The 23,172-nt window shown below is 40.0% G+C and overlaps 2 protein-coding genes across 5 annotated transcripts in view; one reads left to right on the top strand and one right to left on the bottom strand.

Moving 5' to 3' along the window:
* Positions 1-10,267, bottom strand: part of LOC119744730 (aryl hydrocarbon receptor nuclear translocator 2-like) — a 37,415-nt gene extending 27,148 nt beyond the window's left edge. Inside the window, exons 1-2 of the mRNA XM_038220810.1 lie at positions 9,987-10,267; positions 7,068-7,219 (exon numbers count right to left, since the gene is read on the bottom strand). Of these exons, the coding sequence (XP_038076738.1) occupies positions 7,068-7,182 (115 nt within the window). The 5' untranslated portion in view covers positions 7,183-7,219; positions 9,987-10,267. The remainder of the gene's footprint in view (positions 1-7,067; positions 7,220-9,986) is intronic.
* LOC119744731 (homer protein homolog 2-like) lies at positions 59-22,993 on the top strand. 4 transcript variants are annotated; one of them, XM_038220815.1, is made up of 10 exons: positions 59-300; positions 2,788-3,035; positions 13,141-13,297; positions 13,795-13,926; positions 17,122-17,277; positions 18,294-18,400; positions 18,791-18,947; positions 19,235-19,360; positions 20,782-20,862; positions 21,595-22,993. In XM_038220815.1, the coding sequence occupies exons 2-10, from the start codon at positions 3,031-3,033 to the stop codon at positions 21,772-21,774; spliced, it is 1,101 nt and encodes a 366-aa protein (XP_038076743.1). In that variant the 5' UTR covers positions 59-300; positions 2,788-3,030; the 3' UTR covers positions 21,775-22,993. The 4 variants fall into 4 exon arrangements, with proteins under 4 accessions (XP_038076743.1, XP_038076745.1, XP_038076742.1 ...); XM_038220817.1 differs by lacking the exon at positions 59-300 and adding an exon at positions 949-1,100 and having other exon boundaries at positions 2,963-3,035; XM_038220814.1 differs by lacking the exon at positions 59-300 and adding an exon at positions 949-1,100.
* Positions 22,994-23,172: the final 179 nt, after the last annotated feature.

Genomic DNA, 23,172 nt, shown 5'->3' with positions numbered 1-23,172 from the left:
AGAGGGCGATATTTATATTTTCGATCGGGTCCGGTCCGCAGCTCAGAAAGAATCATTTTGGTGACAACTTCAGTGTTGTTCAAGGCAACTACAGGCACTGTTTACACCTTTGTCCTGACAAGTTCTGCCGATTACTGTTGGGGGAAACTGAATATTCAGTCTCAGAATCTCAGAATCTCAAAAAGTTGACTGGATATCTCCGCTACGCATCATCATCCAGTTTGACTTCACGCCGGTGCCGTGCAAGCGTGAAATTTCTGGAAAGAATGACGTTCTTTCCAGAAGTTACTACAGATTGCAGTAGGCTACATTTGGTTCCCTGGAATTTTTTTCCAGTGACTCGGACCATATGTCTTTTTTTTTTTTTTTTTTTTAGAGTAAAGATCAAGCCTTTATGAGGGAAAAAACGAGGACACGATTTCCCGAATGCTTGCTCAGTTTGCTGAATAACCCCGGCCCATTCCATCTTTAGTGCAATTGAAATCGTTTTCACAGATCACAATCTTGATTTTTAAAGCAAATTGAACGACATGTAGGCCTACCATGGAGGAATCTTATTCCTCCATGGGCCTACTTAATTGTGAGGATGCATGAATATGGCACGCAGCCCCCGAAAAGTTTTTAGAACACCTCAACAAAATTTCTTGCACTTGTAGTTTTTTTTAACCTGATCATAAGATGCTCATAAAAAGTGGCATGCTGAAAACTTTCAGCCAACTTCATCAGCGAATATTCTTCACTGGTGTACTGTAATTAATGCTTAAGTATCCTGCCAAACCGGACCCTGGCCTAAGCTCCATGATCTAACCCCCCCCCCCCCTTCCCAGCCCCCCTCTCCCCCCCCCCCCCCTAAAAAACCCTCCAACAATCGACATTATTTTATTCTCAACCCCCCCCCCCCCCAAAAAAAAACCGCCCACAATCGACATTCTCAAAATGTTGAGGGCGCTATAACACGCTTACAGTAGCGCCTCTTGCTCGATTTAGTTAGGGTTTGACAGGAGACTACTGAGGAAACGAAGAAGATTTGTATATTTGTAATTAAAAAAGATTCGACAACATCAAACCCACCAGCAGCGTGATGTCTTGAACTTTGTCTGGTAAAAACTGTTTCCTTACTTTTGAGGATTTACAGTCGGGAAACCGGGGCGAGTATTTTGGGCAATCGACTTTTCACTTTTTGTTTTTGCTAAATCGAGTCATCATCAGCAGACAACACTCAGGCAATTCCACACCAAAGTGGAAATTCAAATGCATGTGACTTAAACAAATTTGGTGTCAAATGAAAGCTCAAAGTCTATACTTTCAAGATTTAAAGTCGGAATTTTATTTTTGATACATTTCGGTACCCAAAAGTAGGGCGATCGTGAAGTGTATGGCCCCTGTTTTGTTTTGATCAAATTATTTAGAGTCAAAAATGTTTTTTTATTGCCCAAAAATCACCTTTAGTTTACAATCAAAAGCAGACTTTTCTCAATTCTAAAGACATCCTTTTTGCAATTATTAACAGATTCTTGGTGTAGAAATCACAATTTTCCTGCGCGGTTTGTGCCTTGCGATTCAGCGCGCCGTGCGTGCTCACGGTACATCGTGCGGTGTTTCACCATCTTTATTTTCAGGTTGCGTGTTGTCGCCACACTGTCATCGTCATTTTACCCCCAAATTTCCCTCTAAAAATCAAAACCCTGCCCTCTATCTATGACATACCTGTTTATTGAGAATGTCACCAACTAGTTTGCATGGTTTGGTAGTAGGTCTGATAATTTTAAAGTGGATTTTGTTCCCTTATTATAGGAACCGGGCCCTACACTACTACACGATCGCCGAAACTTGTATCCCTCATCACCATATAGAAACTCAGTCACAATCTCATCTGGTGAAGATGTGATTGCCACTTGAGTTATGATCGTTATCTTGTAATTGAGCATGCAACTTATAAATAACTAATTGACGATTGTGTAGGTTTTTTACAGGCCCGATAAGAGAACAAAATGCACTTTTATTTTTTTAACATGTTTAATTTATTTTCAACTACATTTTGTAGTTGGTGACATATTATTATTAAGAACATGCAGATATGACTCGTACATGTCGTACTAGATGATAGGGTTTTGATTTTTTTGTGGGAAATTTGTGGGTAAAAAATTACAATGACAACGACAAAATGCAACACAAAAATAAAGATGACGTTCACCGCGTAATGTACTCGCAATTACTTAGCTGCCTTAGGCACGCTGAATGGCAAGGCACCAACCGTAAACATTGTACAAATATCTTCATTCAAAATTACAAAAAAAAGCGTCATTATCCAAAAGTGACAATCCCCACGTCTTGGGTGGGGCAGCCCGGGGGAGGGGGTGGGGGACACAATTGATAGGTGCATTAGAATTGAGAGAAGTCTGCTTTAGGTTGAAAGGGCCATTTTTTAATGATAAAAAATGCCCTTGACTCTGATTGATTGAAACTAAAGAGGGGTCTGTAACTACACGATTGCCAACTTATAAAAGTTAAATGTAAGCAGTGTGTATATTTCACAGAGAACTGGTCCCCGATTATTTTCGTTGTTATTTTATTATTATAATATTATATATCAGACGTTCAATGTGGTTATTATGGAGAGGGCACCGTTGGACAACGAATGATACTGAGACTAGCGATAGTACATGTACATGTAGGGTCAAAGAATCATGGATTCATGGGAAAACATGTACATGTACATGTGTACATTTGTATACACAAACACATATTTTTTTTTATCGGAGTTTCACTTCTTTTATCTCTCCACAGGCTTACCCTAGGAGGAAGTTGGTGAATTCTGTTTCAGTTACATTTAAATGAGCTCACCACAGAAAGTTGTGAGTGCAAGTGTGACCCGATGAGGACATTGTGAAAGTGCCGGTGCCTACGGCTTCAGTTTTGCCTAACTGATCATAAACTGATTGACTGATTTCTCAACTAGCAGTTATCGGGACGAGTGACTGAATTCTGCTGGAGTAGGTGGCAACGAAAAAGCCTCCGATTTGACAGAACATGGGGTGAGTTTTACAATGTGTTTTGTGTATCTTGAGGACGTTGTGATGACAAAACAATTGGTAAAAGAATATTTAATAAAGAAGCGGGCAATAAAAACTTGGATATAATCATGTTGGGTTTATGAGCCGATAGAATGCACAGTTTCTGATACTACCTTTCATAGTCACCTTTTTTTTTTAATATGAGGGGTTGGGTTGGGGGAGGTCAAAAGGGGATATGAGGGGTTGGGGGAGGGGCAAAAAGTTATATGAGGGGTGGGGTTGGGCAGGGCAAAAGGCAAAAGGGGAGGGGCACCTTTGAAAGAGAAATCTCAAAACCTTTTGTTTTAACAGAAAAGCTGTACTACCCGAGTCCGTTTGAAGCAAATTTCTCCCCACAGAAATGTGTACAACTTTGTGGGACCAAAGATGTAAATTTATACATGCATTTGTTTTTACCAGCATTAGTCACATCCGATTGTGTACAAAGAGCAGTCGACTGTTTACACACTGTAATATGTTATGTCCCAACTATAGTATACAAATATTGAATGCTTCGAGTGGTGTAGTAAAACTACATGTAGCTTCCCGAGGTGATCCATGGACATTCTATTTTCCCGAGGCGAAGCCGAGGGAAAATAGAATGGTCCATGGATCACCGAGGGAGGCTAGTTTTACTTCACCACGAGATAAAGCATTCAATATTTGTTTAATAACACTTCACCCACAGATTCTGCTTGGTTTTAATATTTTAAATTATTTAAATCTGAACATAGTTGAAATAAACTTCAATTTCAATACAAAATTGGTGGAAAATGTATTTCTCTCTTCCAAACTACCCCTTCGCGACATGTTGAACCCAACTCTGTGGCGCGCTCTCTTTGGAACGCGCTACGCGCAACGCGCACACCAGCATGCATTATTTTGCATACAAATACTGCGCCATGGAAATAGTACTTTGGTTGCTAATGGTATAGTACTTTGGTTGCTATGGGTATAGTACTTTTGGCCGTGCACAGAAAGATAGCAAAAATAGAAAGTGTCATGTGACTCGCTCTCGGCCAATCAAGACACAGAATCTGCGGGTGAGGTGTTATAATGATAGCCCAACTGTAGTTGGGACAGTATAAACCATAGTTGGTGCAATCGCAACTATGGTTGGGACAATCCTAACTACACATGTACATGTACATGTAGTTGGGATGATCCCAACTACCAGTATAGTTGGGATAATGCTATAATTGGGGGCTGCAATTGGGGTGTAACATGTACCGGTATATTACTTCCCATATTGGATATTGTTTTGGCATGGTTCTGTAAATATCAGAACGTTGATCTTGTTCAAAATCAAACTCCCTAAAAAAAGTTATGGTAATATTTCTTATGTAATCGTTCAATAGATCTTATGCGTATGATGTCATCGGTCCTATAGAGAGATGCACAACATGACCTCACTGAGGTCAAATCTTGCATAGTTTACTGTGAGAAAACGGCTGTGCATAATACCTCTGTATAGAAAACTGCTTAGGTCAAAAAATAGCTCTGCTTCCAATTACATGGCATTTGAAAATAGGGTACATGTAGGTAGGTAGGGAATTTGCTTTGTGCCATTCTCACCCGTTGTGAATAATGTATTGATGCTGAGCGTCTCTTACGTAACTATGCAAGAGCTTGCCCCGAATCATGTGATTAGCAACAGTGTCTTTGGTCTGGAGAGTTCGAAATTAAAATGTGCCAAGCATTCTGAGCAAGTCAGTGTACCAGATGTTTTTCAAATTTAAATCCGAAAGGGTAAAGGTCACTCGCAAATGGCTCATGTTTTGATGTGAGAGTCATGGTGACTTTCAAGTTTACTTGATAAGGACACTTATGACTACATGTACGGTACATGTTCATGTATAGGCCTATATCAGGGCTTCCAAATCTCACGCATTGAGCGTGAGACTCACGCGTTTAAGCGTGTGCTCACGCTCTCACGCGCACACAGAATTTTTCACGCAAAAAATAATAATAGCGAAAATGATGTTTAAATGACAATCTTTTGTTAAAAAAAATACTGGCTAAAATGGTCAGAAAATGACTCAGATCGTGCGACAGAGTAACTAGAATCCAAAAATGTTCGGGGCCCTAATATAAGTGGGCCCCGAACCCCGAACCCTCAGCCACTTATGCTGTTGGTGCATAGTGCAACCGGCCGACTTTGGAATCATAAAATACCAAACAAACATGGAAGGAGAAAGAGAATTTCTGCAAATTAATTACCAACTGCGGAACGTGATCTCTATTTTCTATGTACAATTTATACATGCATATAACGTTTCACTATATTTATAACGAGCGCGCGGGTTGTTCAGCTCAAAGTTGTTGCGAAACAGTGTAACATGTTTCTGCAACAAGTCTGGCCACAGCACGCCAGTGCAGTTATGCACACTGATACTGCACCGTGTGCGCGACGCAATGTACGGCCAGCCTACCGGTAAGTGCTGGCCACTCTCTTTTTCCGACCTACTGACCCTATTTTGGAAGGCATGTAATCGGAAGCAGAAGTAATTTTTCTTCGCCTTAATTTCTTAATTGGAAACATACAAGTTGTAATCCATACTTTTCCAGTTCTGGAACTTGTAATGTTTTTGAAATGTTCTTTTTTTTTTATTATAACAAAATATTATCAATCTCCTTTGAATTTTAAGGAAAATCTGCCTTAAAGACCGCCCCCACCCCAAATTTGCTCTAAATGCACCAGAGAGCTTCTAAAGTTTAAAAAGTTTTGGGGCCCTTAACCCTAACCCCCTAGGCCCTTGTTGCTTACAACCATCCTCAATCCTCCAAAATCCTCCAAAATTTTCCAAAATTTTGCAACTCCGCCTAAATTTTTCAAAATTGTCAGACAGTCCTGCCTCAAAATGCATTCATCCTCAATCCTCCAAAATCCTCCTCATCCCAAAACTTTGCACTCGTGTTTAAATGAAGGATAACCAACGCCAAATCCTTCAAAATCATCAGACAGTCCTGCCTCAAAATGCATTCATCCTCAATCCTCCAAAATCCTCTTGTGCTTCAATCACCATTCATCCTCAATCCTCCAAAATCCTCATGTGCTTCAATCACCATTCATCCTCAATCCCCCAGAATCCTCATTTGATTCAATCACCATTCATCCTCAATCCTCTAGAATCCTCCAAAACCGCCAGGAGGATTTTGGAGGAGTGAGGTGGGTTAGGGTTAAAGGGAATATACAACACTTACAAACATCGAAAAACCATTTTTTACAAAATACCTTACTAGGATGTTGGTAAATGACAGTCTAAAGCATCCTGTAAGATTATGTCACCATGTGTGAAGTCATTTTCAAGAAAACTGGTATTTTGTATAAATTTCCAACGGTGGTCGGCGGACCACTGTTGGAAAAACCTAACTATTTTTCAGCTATTGCTCCAAATTTACCATTTTATTCAGTCCAAATTTTGTTTGCTATTGGTTACATGTTCATGAACGGATGCAGGCCAGTTAGACTGGTTCCATTACCTTACAATTTTCCGGCATCTATAAATTGATCAATTTCATCTTTAGTGGAGTCAGGGAACCAGACTACTTGAACATTTTTGTTTTTCTTGGTTTTTCCAGCATTTTCGAACACAAAACTTCAAACATGTCAGTGTAACAATATTTGATCTGTTATACTAACCCCTCATTTCTGAAAATTACAGCAAAAGCCAGTGATGTACATTCCCTTTAAGCGGGCCCCGAACCCCACGCCATGGCTTGTAAATGTAAGTTGTTGATCACAACAAAATTCCCCCAAATTTTCACTCTCAGTTCTTACTCAAAGTTGTCAGCCCTGTGTATGCACATAATTTAGATCTGCCAGTAGGGCCTACTGCTACTGCATGCCTACATGTATTGTGCATACGGTATATACACGGATTCGAAAGTAGAAATGTGTGCATTTCAAATGTTTATTTTTTCCTTGATTCACCTTTTCCAATTTTTAAGTTGCTTTCACTTTAAAGGCTTTTAGAATCCATGTTTGTGAACATTTGTTCTTGCAATTTTTACCTGTATTGCACACACCTGATGAGGGCACATTGTGCATGTAGCCTGGGTTGGCAGTCGTAGCTGTATATGGCGCAGACTGCAGGCTCCGGTACACACAACCTGGCAATTGGTTCATTATGCTGAGTGGAGTCCAGGCTACTTGGTAGGTCACACTGCGAATCAAGAAGAAAAAAGGCAGCAATGCTCAAGTCTGACTCAGGGTTTTGGACATGATCCAACTAAAAATGTAGTCCATGTTGTGGTTTCAATTTAGACCATGTTACATTTCTTTTTTGCTTTAAATCAAATCTCTGAATATACACCCTTTTGTCCCCTTTTACTAATTTTCCATCTTTCTATTGCCAGTCTTAAAGGGAAGATACAACATACATTTGCAAACATCACAAAAATGAAATGATCAAATTATCACGAAATACGTTACTGGATTGATAGGGAATGACGGTCTAGAGCATCTTGTAAAATCGTGGCTCCTGGTGCAGGTGTGCTGACATTTTCAAGAAAAATTGTATTTTTCCAACGCTGAACGGCCGACCAGCATTGGAAAAAACTGGCTTTCTTTCAAAAGTGCTCCTTATTGTTCGTATTTAGTTATTCCGCAGTTTCTTGGCAATTGATTACACACCTGTGAAAGGGTACAATCCTGCTAGACTGATTCTCTGATCTTACAATTCCCCAAAGTCTACAAAGTGCTCCATTTCATCTTAACTAGGGTCAGGGAACCAGACTGCCAGAACATGATTGGTTTTCTTGGTTTTTCAGCATAGATTTTTGTACAAGCCCAAAACTTGAAACAAGTCAGTTTAACAATAATTTGCTATAACATTCTAATCCTCCAAATCCATTTATTTCTGAAAATTGCAGCAAAAGCAAATGTTGTATGTATTCCCTTTAAATAAAATCTCTGAAATACACCCTTGCGTCCTATTTTACTCATTTTCAATCTTTCTATTGCCAGTTTTAAGGGTACGGTACATACCGTATATGAAACAATTTGAAATATTAAATCATTGAAACATTAAACCAAAGCGGATGTCTAATGCAGAGAAATTGACGTTTGCTCAAAATAGATGTAAGTGTAAAATTCATGCCACGGACAATTTAACAAACACCATCCAACTCAGGGCCCAATTTCATAGAGCTGCTTAAGCAGAAAATTTGCTTAAGCACGAAAAAACATTGCTTAGTGAAATTAGGTTACCGGCCAAAACTCCACGTGATGTACAGTAGATTGCTTGTGACTGGTAATTAGCTGTTTTTTACTTAGCATAACAATCACATGGAGTTTTGGCTGGTAACATGATTTTATTAAGCAAGACGTTTTTGTGCTTAAGCAAATTTTGTGCTTAAGCAGCTCTATGAAATTAGCCCCAGGTTTGCAAGGCTATCAGTACAGTGTTTATGATGTGAAATTCTTTAAAGGGAGGGTCGCCGTGTTTTTTGTGAGTGTGGCACACTAAAAACTAAATAATAGAATTTAATTGATAATTTGTTAGAATTACTTATGAGCTTTCCAGTGAGACCTTGAATAAAAAAAAATTGGTCCACGTTAAGTTGTAATTTACATGTATTTCATTCAGCTTTTGAAATTTAGAGCAGTGTTGTACAAGTGCCTGCAAGTCCATCACACGTCCTTCAGTCTCAAGTCAAGTCATTAGCTCAAATTAGGTTTTGCCCTTCACCGTATCAACACAGTATACTCAGTGTGTTACCTCCCGAGTGAAAGTTGGAAACAATCACTCGGGTGGGACTCGAACCCACGACCTCCTGCTTTCTAGTGCAGATGTCTTACCACTCGACCACCGAGCTAACGGGATCGGTTGGCTGGTTCGAATCTGATGTACATAGCAGCGGGTATCGCATAAACTATTATAAGACGGAATTTTGCGTCGGGTGATATAAATCAAATTAGGTTTTGTCCTTCACCGACGTATAAACACTGTATACTCAGTGTGTTACCTCCCTAGTGAAAATTGAAAAAAAATCACTCGGTGGGACTCGAACCCACGACCTCCTGCTTTCAAGTGCTTACCACTCGACCACCGAGCTAACAGGATCAGTTGGCTTATGACAAGTCCTTAGCTATTCCAATGAACTGTTACAAGAGCATTCCTTTTTCATTGTTCATCCCATTACTTGTGACTGGACTTGTGACTGGACTTGTGACTGGACTTGTGACTGGACTTACGAAAGGACTTGTGACTGGACTTGTGAAAGGACTTGTGATGGTCTGGACTATAACACTGATGTAGAGGTGGGACGTATGGGACTTGACTAAGGTCGGACTTAAGTCGCTATCCACAACACACACGGCCATCACAACCCAGCCCTGAATTCCATTAACAGCACCGTGCCCAAAGTGCAACAAGTGCTGCAGTAACAGGGGTACCACTTTAGTCTGTGTGTGTGTTTACTGCAATAACTAAGCGCAACACCAAACTCAGGCCAAGTCTAAATTCAGCTCAAATGTGAAACAAATTTTTTTTGTATGGAATCTTATGCCTCGTTGGATACTAACTTTAAGTTCCAAGAGGATGTTGGCGAGTTCATTCACACTGCAAAAATACAACCATGACATTGAAAAGCCGCATACGTCCATTTGTTGGCTGTATTGTTATTTCAACTTACCTGGAACCAAAACGTAATTTGGCATATTGTTGTACAAGTTTACAAATTAAGGCAAAGGATGAATGAATGCTGTCCTTGAACCCGTCACTACTAACTGAAAATGATTTTCCATGAAATTTCATCACAACAAAATGTCTTTTACATGTAAATCCATGACTGGAATAGTTGCAAAGTCAAGTCAGCTGTCATGTGCTTTCTCCCCAGATCGTACTAATGTACAATCTACGTCTAGGGCAAAACTCAAGGAATTACAAAGATCTTGAAATTTTGCAAAGAACTTTTAACATGCCTCACCTGAATTATATTCCGTCGCTTTCTGCCTTTCAGTTGCACTCATGTCGATCTCATATGCTTGTCTTCTAGGTAGAATACGACCACAAATGTACCGTATGTTCTTGCACAACAAATCAACTAGTTTTGTATTGCACAGTTGGTCATGACATCAGGAGAATCACCGACCAGCTATCTTGCTGTTTACCTTAATTTCCCCTGCACCGGCAGAAAATATGGCAAACCCATTAAACTTGCAGTCAGTGGATAGAACTGGATGGCTTAAACCGGTGGTTACGTTGGAAAGAAATAGAAAAAAAAGTAGTCCCGGTTGGGTTATATCCTGATGATGACTGGTGCAGCGGTTTGCTTTTTTTTTTTTTTACCCGGGCGAGAGAGGAAATGGCCTGATTAGAAAACAGGAAGACTGGGGTCATATCAGAGGAAGTTTATCACGCTCTTCAACCCGACGCCATTTTTAAAAGATTTTTTTTAGTCGGTGGTGGTGAGGGTTGGATGCGGAGTGTGTAACTTGATACAGATGTCTGTGCGGCTAGGGTTTCCGAAGCGTCTGTGGAGTGGGATGCATGGAGTTTTCAAAGAACAGAACTTGTTCAAAGTTACGGTCTGATGTTGCCTGTTCATAATAGCCAGGCAGATTATGCCACTTGAGTTGTAACGTGTCGGATTCATCAAGTGGAGCACAGTGTAGTGAAGTTATAGGCCTACTACTGGAGTCAAGCCTTTTCCTTCATAAATATGCGTGTGGAGCCCGAGTTTGTTGACAACTTGTACAGAGGATAGTTGTTTGGTGGACTTGTGAAATTTGTTGTCTTGTGGAAATATACATGTACATGTAACTGTGGTTTTGGAGGAGGTGATTTATTTCCTGTTACTGCATCTGAGGCAGATTTGGCCAGATACTCTCCACAGAAATGGGAACATACATGTAGGTATTCACTTACTTTTTCGAAAGGGTGGGGGGGGGGGGGTGTTTGAAAATACGAGATTGTACTTGTGGGGCACAATGTATATTTGCATGTCAAGACACCTGTTAATTTTAAAAGTGTGGAATTTAATGATAATTTTTGCTTTTTTGTAATTCTTGATATTTCATTTAAAACAAAATGTTTCTGAGCGGCTACTGAGTTGCTTTCATGTGGGCATTAAATAAGTTCATTACAGGAAGTTGAGGTGTTGATGCAAAACAACCTTTCAAATTGTGCATTTGTACAGAAATGTAACTAATTTGATTAAACTGTTTTTAACCAGTAAACTGTTTTTAACCAGTTAGAAAAACTTAACATTAGGTGGATTTTAGTGAAGTCTAAGACTACTGGTAGCTTCATTTTTTCCTCATTTGTGAAGGGTGTGCGTGCAGGACTGGAACACAGAGTACTTTTAACTTTTGTCCCAGTAAGAAAAAGGGATCACCTTTGATATCAATTTCAGTACACACGTTGTAAGACTCGTTATACACATATTATTATGCACGTTACAATATTATAAGAAGGAATTTTGCGTCGGGGTGATATAAATCAAATTAGGTTTTGCCCTTCACCGACGTTTTTAAACACTATATACTCAGTGTGTTACATGTACCTCCCGAGTGAAAGTTGGAAAAAAAAAATCACTCGGGTGGGACTCGAACCCACGACCTCCTTTCTAACTTTCACTCGGGAGGTAACACACTGAGTATACTGTGTTTAAAAACGTCGGTGAAGGGCAAAACCTAATTTGATTTACGTTACAATATTCGTAAGAGAATTTACTCACAAATGCCTTAAAATGTAATACATGTAGCTTATTATGATTGTCGTTTTGAAAATACTTTGGAAAGTTTAACACTGTGACTACATGTACCGGTAAAGTGTTGGTACGAAACCCGGAACTTAGTTTGATCATGACAGGCATACATAGAATTGACATGTTGAACGTAAACATTTACAAGGTACTTAATATCAGTCATGTTGAGTTGATTAAATTCCTTCCAACTGTTTGGTCATACAAGTAACCGTACAAATATGCAATTGTTTTGAGGAAGTTCTCTTTTTTAAATCAGATAAAATAAATACACACATATACACATGTAGCTTCCCCTTTCAGTATAGGATTTGATGAGAAACTTTGGGGGAAATGGCCTACACTGCCTACACTGACGTTCAGGCAAAAGCCTTGACCTCTTTCTCAGGTCATCTGTAGGTACCATGTCATATTTCAGTTTCCGGTGGAGTTGATAGTAATGTTAATGTGACATGTGTACAATACAAAGTACATGTAATAGTTGATAAAAAGAAACTCAAACATGTTTGAAAGGCATACAATAGCCAATTCCAAAGATGTCCTTGCAGCTACTAATTTTTATGTAGCAATGGCTAAATTCTTGAACGATTGAGCTAGGGTGCTGTTGGGACCCCAGCATTGCTACAATTCAAAAGTTAATTGTTTACAGTGTTTAAAATTTCAGTGTTAGTAAATTTACTAAACTGCTTCAATAAATGTGCTTTTTCTGTTGTTTGTACTCAGAAAATGATGTTGTTACAGCCCTAGCCCTCATACGCTCAAAAATAAAGCCTGTTTATAATTTCCTCACTGCAACAAATTGTATCTTCAAATGTGCATTTTCATCTGGAGATTGCCAGATTTTAGTGCTTTTAGATTCTTTACCATGTTTACCAACCATAATGGGCCACAGGAAACCTACTTATATGTACATATTCAATGCCTTGCATTAGAAGCAATAAAACAATTAAAACCTACCTGTTTACTTGCCTATACGTGTACAAAAAAGTACATCAAACAGTGAAGAAACCATCAAATTACCCTGGCCCAAGCAGTTTGTATCAATGTGACAATTGACTTCATGAAATTGACAATTTACTTGAGGAAATCATGTCACAGACCCACAGCAGTTTTGGAGAGCAACATGTGTGACTGGAATCCAGACTAGTACTGCAACAGCTCATTTTTTTTTTTAGGTCAAACATGTTGTGCTTCAAAGTACTTTGTAATGATCTTTCCAGTTTTTATCATTTCATTGGGAAAGTGGGAACCTATTTTGAAAACCAAAAACATAAAAAGTGGGGTTTTTTTTAAGTGAAAGCTTAGTACTGTATCGTCTCAGCTTAAAAGAACTATCATTCTATTTTTTTTTTTGTTTTTTTTCTTTTTCTTTCAGGGAACAACCGATTTTCAACACCAGGGCTCACGTCTTTCAGATTGACCCGGTCACCAAGAAGAACTGGCTACCATCCAGCAAGCAAGCTGTCAATGTCTCCTTCTTCTATGACAGCACTAGAAGCTCCTATCGGATCATCAGTGTAGATGGATCCAAGGTGGGTTCTTAGTGTGGGCGTGGCTAATTTGGAGAGGAGGTGGGGGTGGAAGTGCTGAAAAAAGTCTAGAGCACTGATTAGTATTGAAGTAGTGATGTACTCATTCGGAACCTTTTTGAATGTTCCAAATGTTCACAGTGCTTCATCCCTGTGCCTCCTGCAAAATCTTAAACTTAATTAGGCAGGTAAGATTTGAGGCTTTGCATGGTGGAGATACTAAATAATGAAAGGTTTGCGGAAACACCATGTGCGAAGAATTTCTCAACTAAGAGAACTAGAATGGTTCTGAAAAGAACCAGAGGTATAAACTTGACGTTCCGATCAGTATGCTCTGACTGAAAGACGCATACGGGAGGCCATCGAGAGCTGATTACCACCTTTCATGAAGCTGTTTTTGCTGGGTTCAAGAATACAAAACAAGTGAGACTAGATTGTGCAGTAGGAACTCATGCTTTTAGATTACAATTTGGATGATTTTTCTTGTCTTGCCATGTTAGGCAATCATCAACAGTACAATGGTTCCCCAAATGATGTTCACCAAGACATCGCAGAAGTTTGGCCAGTGGGCTGACAACAGAGCCAACACGGTCTATGGACTAGGGTTCTCCTCCGAGGCTGAGCTCAACAAGGTACTGTTTATTTGTTGTTTGTGTGTTTGTTTTTTCTCCCATTTCTTCAAGAGGTGGTTTTTCATTTCTGACCTGACAGTACAGAATATGTCAGAAGTCGCCTGAGCTACTTTTGAGTTTAGATGCCCTTAAAGGTGGAGTTGATCATTTATCGTTTGTTTCCTTTGAAGCAACAAAAGTGCTCAAAATCTAAAGACGGGTGCTTAACAACTAACCTGATAAAGTTTTAGCTCAGTGAATACTGCATATTCTGAGAAAATAATTTTCTAGGATCTCGATTGCAATTCAAAAGTTGCCGAGTCATATTCAGAATTGCGCCCGAAATTAGCGTCCGGAACACGTTCTCATTCAGCCGATTGCAGCTATATATACGTGATGTCACACACTGAACCGACGAAAAATAGCAACCAGGTGCGTGTGTGCGTTGTGTCAATGCTTGCGCGCACCCATTCACGGATTCGCCCAATTGCAAACCAACTATTAACGGAATTTTCAAGAAAGTGTGTCACTTGACTCATCTTTGGAAATTACTTTCTGTTATTGTTTTCTTCAAATTGATATCATGCCAGAAGGAACATTTTCACAGGGAGTTTAGTGCCATTACTATCTTTAAACCAAGTATGCTTTTCAACAATAATTTGGTCACCTACTTTTTGGATAGCTGCAAAAAAAATCTACTCTACATTTACACAAAGCTTGCACAATGGAAATGAATAGAAACAGTCAACAATCTCACCAAAGTAACATTCGTGTTCATCAGAAAGTCAAACTGTGAGATTTATTAAAATTACTACAGTCGAGTCTCCTTAATTCAAACTCGTTCGGACCTAGCCAAATTGTTTGTTATATCAGAATTTTGTATTTTTGGAACATCAGTCCCATTCATTGTGCACATAAATGCGCAGTCGGGACCAAGGCTTTATGTTTGTTATAACCAGAATTTGTATGAACAGAGTTTGTACTAACGAGAGTTGACTGTAGTATAATCTTTCTAAATACACAGGGTTGCCACAGTCATGGAAAAAAATGTTGGAAAAAATCTACGAATTTAAAGCTACATGCATCACGGAAGGTCGTGGAAAAGTCATAGTACTTTGTTATTTTGTACAAGGAGTCAACTTTGTTATTTTACAAGGAGTCAACTTTGTTATTTTAGAAGGCGTAATGAAAGGTTGATATTACCAAAAAAAATACAAGAAAAAGGCATGGAAAAGACATGGAGTCCTGCATGACCCATGTGGACGATGCGTAATAGCTGGATTTGGCAGTCTTCCAGCTCACATTCCAGTTTACTATACATTGTACTTCCTCTTAATTATGCATGTACAGTACAGTGTTCTCCAACTTTGAACATTAAAGGTCGGTGCGGCATCAAAAAGCGGAGGGGGGGGCACTATAACTATGTTAGGGGCACTATTTGCAGTCATACATTTCTTTATGGTAGGGGGCGCTATTTGCAGATGAACATGCAATTTATTTACGGATAACAGCTTTTAGGCCATTTCTAACACAGTAACTGTTAAATACAAAACTGGCCCAGCATCATCTTTTTCAACACATCAGTGACCGGGGACTCTGAGGCAGTTTGGCCTGGAGACTTTTGACCTGATGGATTGCTACAATGGGCAGGCTTGTCAGTTTGACAAGTGTTGCATGTTTGGCAGAGTTTCTGGCCAAATATCCCTGGAGGGTAAGGGGAAGTCCCACTTGTTTGTCTTTTTTATTATTTTTTCCTTTTTTTTAAGCATGGCGGACAACTTTTTAAAGGGAAAATACAACATTTGCAAACATCGAAAAATAAAACTACCAAGTTGTTACGAAATACCTTACTAGGATGTTGGTAAATGACATGCTTAAGCATCCTGTAAAATTATGGCACCTGGTGTGAAGCCATTTTCAAGAAAATGGTATATTTGTCTACATTTCCAACGCTGGTCGGCCGACCACCGTTGGAAAAACCTAACTATTTTTCAATTACTGCACCAAATTTGTCATTTTTTTTTAAGTCTAAATTTTGTTTTGATAGCTTTTGGTTCCATGCTCATGAACGGGTGCAGGCCAGCTAGACTGGTTCCCTTACCTTACAATTTTCTGGTGTGTTTTATCCATTTCATCTTTAGTGGAGTCAGGGAACCAGACTACTTAAATATTTTTGTTTTTCTTGGTTTTTCCAGCATTTACAAACACAAAACTTCAAACATGTCAGTGTAACAATATTTGATCTATTATACTAACCCCCCAAATAGTTAATTTCTGAAAATTAGAGCAAAAGCCAATGATGTACATTCACTTTAAGCTTTGGCGGCAACTTTTGAAGCTTGCATGCCTCAGAAAGCTTGGCGGGGCACCAGGTTATATTTAAAGGTTGGAGAACACTGACAGTGTGCTCTGTACTAGTTGCTCATTCAATGCACCATTGTGATGCTTTTCTGGTACTCAGTAGGCCTAGTCTTGTGCCGAACTGGAAGGCTGAAAGGGAGTGGCGTCCCTTGCCTGTACAGCAATACAATAAGTAGATTCCTAATATGCCTGAACAGCATCTATAGGAATTGGTCTTGGAAACAACTATCTTGGAAAATCACGCAATTTCATTTTTAGATTTTTGTGGGAACTCTGAATGCATGAGATGAGACTGTGTGAAATTGAGTTATTTCAACTCATTTTGTACAGTTGGGACACACATAAAATAACACAGGGTATGTACTTTGCAATTTTGTAGGCAGCTAACAAAAATACTTTCATATTTCATATGTGAACATAAATTTGCAGACAACAAAATATAAAATTGTATGCATTTTTAGGTTTTTGTGGGAACTCTGAATACATATGAGATAAGACCGTGTGAAATTGAGTCATTTCAACTCATTTTGTACAGTCGGGGCACACATAAAATAACACAGGGTATATTTTGCAATTTTGTAGGCAGCTAACAAAAATACTTTCATATTTCATATGTGAAAATAGATTTGCAGACAACAAAATATAAAATTGTATGTATTAAGGTTGGATATTTGTTTTCAGCAAAAATAGGCCGTGTTATTGATACATGAAAATGTTTATCAATGGTTGATGCAATTTTCACTTCCTAGTTGTGGACAAGTAACCTCTATGCACAGTTTTCTGCCGATTCCTAGTTTCATTTCAAAGAAACATTTCATGTTTCTTGACAACTTTTTTTTTGTTTTTTTGTTTCAGTTTATTGAGCAATTTGACAATATAAAAGAGCAGATGAAATCCACACCCCAGGACAAGAAAGGAGGCGGGGGTGGGGACTCTGGTATCACCGCTAATGGCACACCAAGGGCGAGTGTCGTCAGCACAGCCGAACAGCCTGTTATCAAACACACAAAGGTACAAGAAGATTTTCCTAGTTTTATCCCGAAAAATTGATTCCTTTTCTGAGTTGCTATATTTCTAGCAATACAAATTTGTTCACTTTTGCATGAGACATCCAGCAAAAAAAAAAATTGGCCTTCATTTAGTTATTGAATTATTACTTTACAAATTATGATATTACATGCAGCCAGACAATAATTCCTTACTCTCTTGGTTAGGCTGGTTTCTACCTCACATCAGCATCGATAATGTATGGACCGGGAACCAGTCTGCTCGCAATGCAGATCAGTTTGTGCCCAATTTTAAAACCCTTTGTTTCTTCGGAGATGTACAGACGCCCAAAAAAGAAGAGAAAAAAAGGAGATTTTGGGGGTTGGAATAAAACATACAAGCTGCAAAGTTATTAAGAGAAAACAGTTATAATTGTTGAAAAGCACGGAAAAGCAACTTCAGCCAAACACAAACTTTAACTCTTTGCATACTGCAAGTAGGGGACATTTACTCGAAAGTCCTAGCACGTCATTTTTAATTCTGTGTTAGGCCAAAAAAAAAAATAAGTCGGTCTCTGGTCAGCGCGCGCGTCGATTTTAATCATGCGCGTCGATCTTTTTTTTTTCAAAAATGTTCCGCGGTAGCTCCAACAGCGCCCTCTATTTCCGCACCTCCTCAATTTTTTTTACCAAAGAGCACCAAGGAATGGGAAATTGCACCAAGGCAAATGATCGAAAGCACCAAGGCAAATATGGAGGACACCAATGTACATGAGGACACCAAAAAAGCAAAATAGTACCCACCTTGTCTGTACAATCCGAGCTTGAAGAAAAAAAAAAAAGCAAAAAAAAAAAAAAAAAAAAGCCGCGTGGCCGCGTCAATTCCGGAACTTTGGTCTGACCAGAGACCGAATATTTTTTTGTTGTTGGCCTTATTAAGGCTATTTATTCCATACTTGAAGAATTTAGATCTAATTTGAAGTCAATCAACCTGTACTTTTTTGTTTGTGGTTGTGATGTGTTTTTTTTTTTTTATCACAGGAGCGATCGGGAGACAACACTCCTATCTCTACCGTACCAGCCAGCACTTCCAATGACGCTCAGGTCCGCTACGAAAACGACAGGCTCAAGATTGCCCTCGCACAAAGGTAATAATGCTGCCTGCGTACCGATTACCATACTGGTACATGTACATGTATACCTTCCTTTCTTACTTTATTGTTTAGACTGTTTGCCCAAAATTAGTATTCAAACCAATCTTTACACATTGTTTTCTCAAAAACTGAAAACTCAAACTCAACTGGAACTAAATAGATTTTTTTAACACAATGATTTTTTTTTTTATAAGATGGAATTTTGCGTCGGGGTGATATAAATCAAATTAGGTTTTGCCCTTCACCGACGTTTAAACACTGTATACTCTGTGTGTTACCTCCCGAGTGAAAGTTGGAAAAAACTCGGGAGGTAATACACTGAGTATACAGTGTTTAAACGTCGGTGAAGGGCAAAACCTAATTTGATTTTTTGTTTGTTCACAGTTCCAACAACGCCAAGAAGTGGGAGGGGGAGTTGCAGACGCTGAAGAACAACAACGCCCGACTGACGACGGCACTGCAGGAGAGCGCGTCCAATGTGGAAGAATGGAAGAAACAGCTGTCAGCGTACAAAGAAGAGAACGCTAGACTGAAACAAAAGGTGAGCTGTGGGGGAGGAGTTTGAGGCCAGTGTTGTAGCCGAGTACATTCCAATGAATATGAGTACGAGTAGTTTGTCATGAGTACGAGTACAAGTAATTTGTTCTTGCGAGTAGCTTAGTTGTTCAGTACCCTTTTTTAGATCTTAAGCACTTTTGTTGCTTCAAACGAACAAAATTCACAAATTACAAATGATGGACTGTACCTTTAAGTACCCTCTCCCTTGCTGCTTCAGTCAGTACAATGGGCATGACCAGTATTCCATTTTTGATTTGTTTATATCTCCAGCTACAAGAGGCTCCCCAGGCCACGCAAGGCACACCGGGGTCCCCCAGGGAGAGCCAGGACACCAGGGTGAAGGAACTGGAGGAGAAAGTCCAGTCACTCGCCCTGGCTAACAAGGACAAGACAAACGTGAGTTTCTACATGTAGTCTGATCGCTTGAGTCTAGAACCGTTCACAAGCTGTATATGTTGCAGCAGTTTTGCTAATTACCTGGGTTTTTTTTTTACTAAGCAACTATTTTTTTTGTGCTAAAATAAACTATTTTGTGTGAAAAACGTTTCTGTGAAAATGGTCAAAGGGCCAAGCAGATAATATTAAAAAATCAGCTAAGAGCCAGTCTCAAGCAGTGCGGGCTGTGTGCGCGATAAAGAGGGTGCGCTTTCTAGAGACCACCGGTCGGGACACACTGCTTGGCATACTGTTTTGCGCGGAAATAGCCAGGCATGCAACTGGGAATTTAGTAAAAAAACGAGGAAATTCCAAACCACGCAAGACTTTATACAGTGTTTTTCAATTTGTAATAGGGCTCGTTCAATGACTGCCATTTCTGTAGGAGAACTGCAACTGCGTATTTTACGCAATCAAGCACATATTGCGTAATGTTGAAAATGTTCCAAACACGCGCGCTTGTTGCTCGAAATGTGTTCGAAATACGACGCAGCCGATGCACGTTATGCAAGTTGACGCTCAAAATGCTGATGCACATGGATGGTCCATAGGAAATGACGTCATTTGAACGAGATCTATAGCATTCATGAAAAAAGGAAATCAGCGGATCGATGAAAATACGCATTGCTAATTTTACTCTGAATGTGCACAAAGCAATAGTGTCTTTGCGTGAGCATCAGGCGGCGTCAGTGATGCGTTCCATTGTCACTTCAAGTGGTCTCCCCAACTCTCCGTACCTTATCTTTGAGGGGGTGCTACTGCTGCGACAGACATTTGAATGCATTGCCGATGATACCTGATGCTCAGGCGAAGACACTATCACTTTGTGCACCTTGCTTGCAAACTTCGCGCACAATTTTTGACAAGCGGAGGCATACAAGTCCTGATTGGCAGCATGCTTAACTAGGATAGTGCATCTCAAAATCTAATACTATTCAATCAAGTCCAAGCTGGAATACATTACTGGACCGAGCCCAGTCTAATGTGGCTTTCTTAGATGTAGGTAGCTCTCTAGCACTTAACTGGCTCGTCACTCGTCACTCAAATTCTGATGGGAGGCGGGTGGCTCTGGACAACGACACACATACACTGGGGATAGCCTAACTGTATGATCATGGAGCTATAAAAAAAGCTCCACGGTATGATCAAGGACAAACCATGCACTGCCGCTGTATGTGTGAACATATTCATGGTCGTTAACTGATTGAGAAGCCATTATCTCAGTAGGGTGCTCATGAATGCAGACCCGGAATCCCGGGTTCGCGAAAGCCACATTAAACTGGGCTTGATCCAGTAATGAATCAAATATTAAATTATTTGAAAATACACAGCCCTATCACTTGTTCTCATGAAATGGAAATGCATGTATGAATTGATTGCAGGAGGCGGAGGAATTGGCCAACAGATTGCAACAGGTGATGGAAACGGAGGAGGAAGGCAAGAAACTCAGGCAAGAACTGCAGGTATGAAGAGAATATTACCCAAAACATCTTAAATAGGCACTCTCAACTCCTGAATCTCTCCTTGGGCTATAATGGAATAATCCTTTGAAGACCCAATACCCATGTCCATCCACTGTCCCTTTAACTGCAGGTCACATCTTAATTCAAAACCCCTTCAGACTGACACTCCAGACATGTCAAACCACATAATTCCTGAGATTTCAATTAAGTTCAACGTTTGAAACAGTTGTGAGTGGCTATACATGCGAACATAGTTGAAAGATCAACTGGAGTCTAGTTTAGTTGACAATGAATAAAGTTTGCTTTTCTGAAATTAAAAGTATTTGGGTTTATCCGAGTCGCTCTTAACACTTTCTGGCGACGCGACTTTGGTGTGCATCTGAGTTAGTCTGTCAATATTATTCGTTAGTAAACCCGGGCATCACATTATATCGCAGCTGTGGTAAATTGTGGTGTCGCTAAAAGCTCTGTCACCATCACTACTATCTGAAGTTGGAGTTGAAATACTTTTGATCTATCACAAGTAGCACAAGTCAATTCCCATGTAACAAAGGATGAACAATGATAACGGAATGCCGTTGTTAGGGTTTAAATAGCTTGTGATGGACTTGTGATGATTGCGATCCATCACAAGTACTTTGACTATGACCTGCATATTACCATACAACCTTGCTGCAAATGTGGTATAATAATAATTATAATTTCAAGTGTTTTCTTGTGGTCATTTCTCAGGATTCCAAGGAGGCCCAGGCGACTCTACAGAAGCGCGTGGAGGAGCTCCAGGAACGTCTGAAGCGAGAGCAGAGCGGGCGACAGCACGACACGCACCGCGCACAGCAGCTGCACTCGCAGCTGGGCAACTTGATACAGGAACTAAGCGGCATGCATCAAGACATGGCCGAAATATTGTAGGATGTTAAGACTTAAAAAGATTGTTGCCCCCCACCCATTTGGCACATGGGCAATGAATAACACGTCCCCCTGACACCACACAGCTTGCTCCAGCCATGCGTATGATGTGTAAGTGAAGCCACATTGGACTTGTGGGTAGTTGGTTGTGCGGTCATGGCTATGGGGGTTTTCAAAACCTTTGCTTCGTCTTCGGATTTGTCTTCAACTTCTGAATCACCGAAAGGCAAACTAAACAAAAATAGTGCAACTTTTGGCTTCATATCAAACGAGTTCCTGAAGCGTAACAGGCACTAAACTGTAGCTGGAGTTCCAGAAGTTGGGGGCCTAAAGATCTTACAGCACTGCGCGCAGTAGGTAGTAGACAAGCCTTCAAATCTGTGATGAAGGACAAAAAAATGTCATCGGCACCACGAACGGACACTCACACGTAAGTGGGTGTCAGTTCGTGAAAACCACGTAATCAACAATTTAGGTTTCACGAAAACAGTGCGCATGCACATCGCACCGATGCAAAATAGGAAGATTTTTGTTTTTCACGAACTGACACCCAAGCATGATGCGGCAATACAGAACGGAGAAAAACAGTTTGAAAGGTTTTACATGAATTTAATCCATTCGTATACTTGTGTGCTTACATGCAAATTTAATTAAAAAGCGTTTTAATTGGTGAAATTAAGGTCAGTGTCAGTTCGTGAACACGAAAATGTACGGGGTGCGCCCTAAAGTGCCGCACTGTGGAGGATGTCGGTTCGTGAAACACAAAATATCCCGGTTCTGTGAAAATACGCGCGTGTGCAGCGCACTCACGCGCAACTGAGAGTCAGCTCGTGGAGCCAATGACGAACTGTGTGAAAAACGCGGAGCTAACACCCAGTGCCGAGTCGGCACGATTGTGACGACCGTACACAGGTAGTGACCACTGTGCTATTTGATACAGAATCAGAGTACACGATGACAGGGACGCCGGATAGTCACGTGGCACTCAGATATCATGCATTGTGTGCATGTGACAGCATATTCACATGCTAAGCAGAAATCGACTGAGTACCAGTCTGCCACGTGTACATCACACAACAGTTTGTCTGGTAACCTGTCAGTGCTGAACAGATATTTTCTGTGCTAAGCGCATTATTACTGTGTCGTTCAGCTCCATAGAATTGACCCTTAGGAAAGACTTGAGGGAAGACTAGAGGATAGGTAACGTTTATACACAGGAAAATTTAATACATGTATATCATACACAGGACCTATTTTTATGGCTTGGTTTTGAGTGCAGAATTTTGAAGTAGGTGTCATTGTTGGATTGAATAACAGAGAGTAGTTCTTTGAAAGCTGTTTCAATACTGGTAGCAAGCAAGCTACATGTACTTATCTTTATAACCGTAGCAAAGAATTTGG

The sequence above is a fragment of the Patiria miniata genome, unplaced genomic scaffold (genome assembly GCF_015706575.1).
Source record: "Patiria miniata isolate m_02_andy unplaced genomic scaffold, ASM1570657v1 HiC_scaffold_7, whole genome shotgun sequence".
NCBI lineage: Eukaryota > Metazoa > Echinodermata > Asteroidea > Valvatida > Asterinidae > Patiria > Patiria miniata.
The sequence above is the reverse complement of the archived record's forward strand: the minus strand, read 5'-3'. Positions and strand labels throughout refer to the sequence as shown.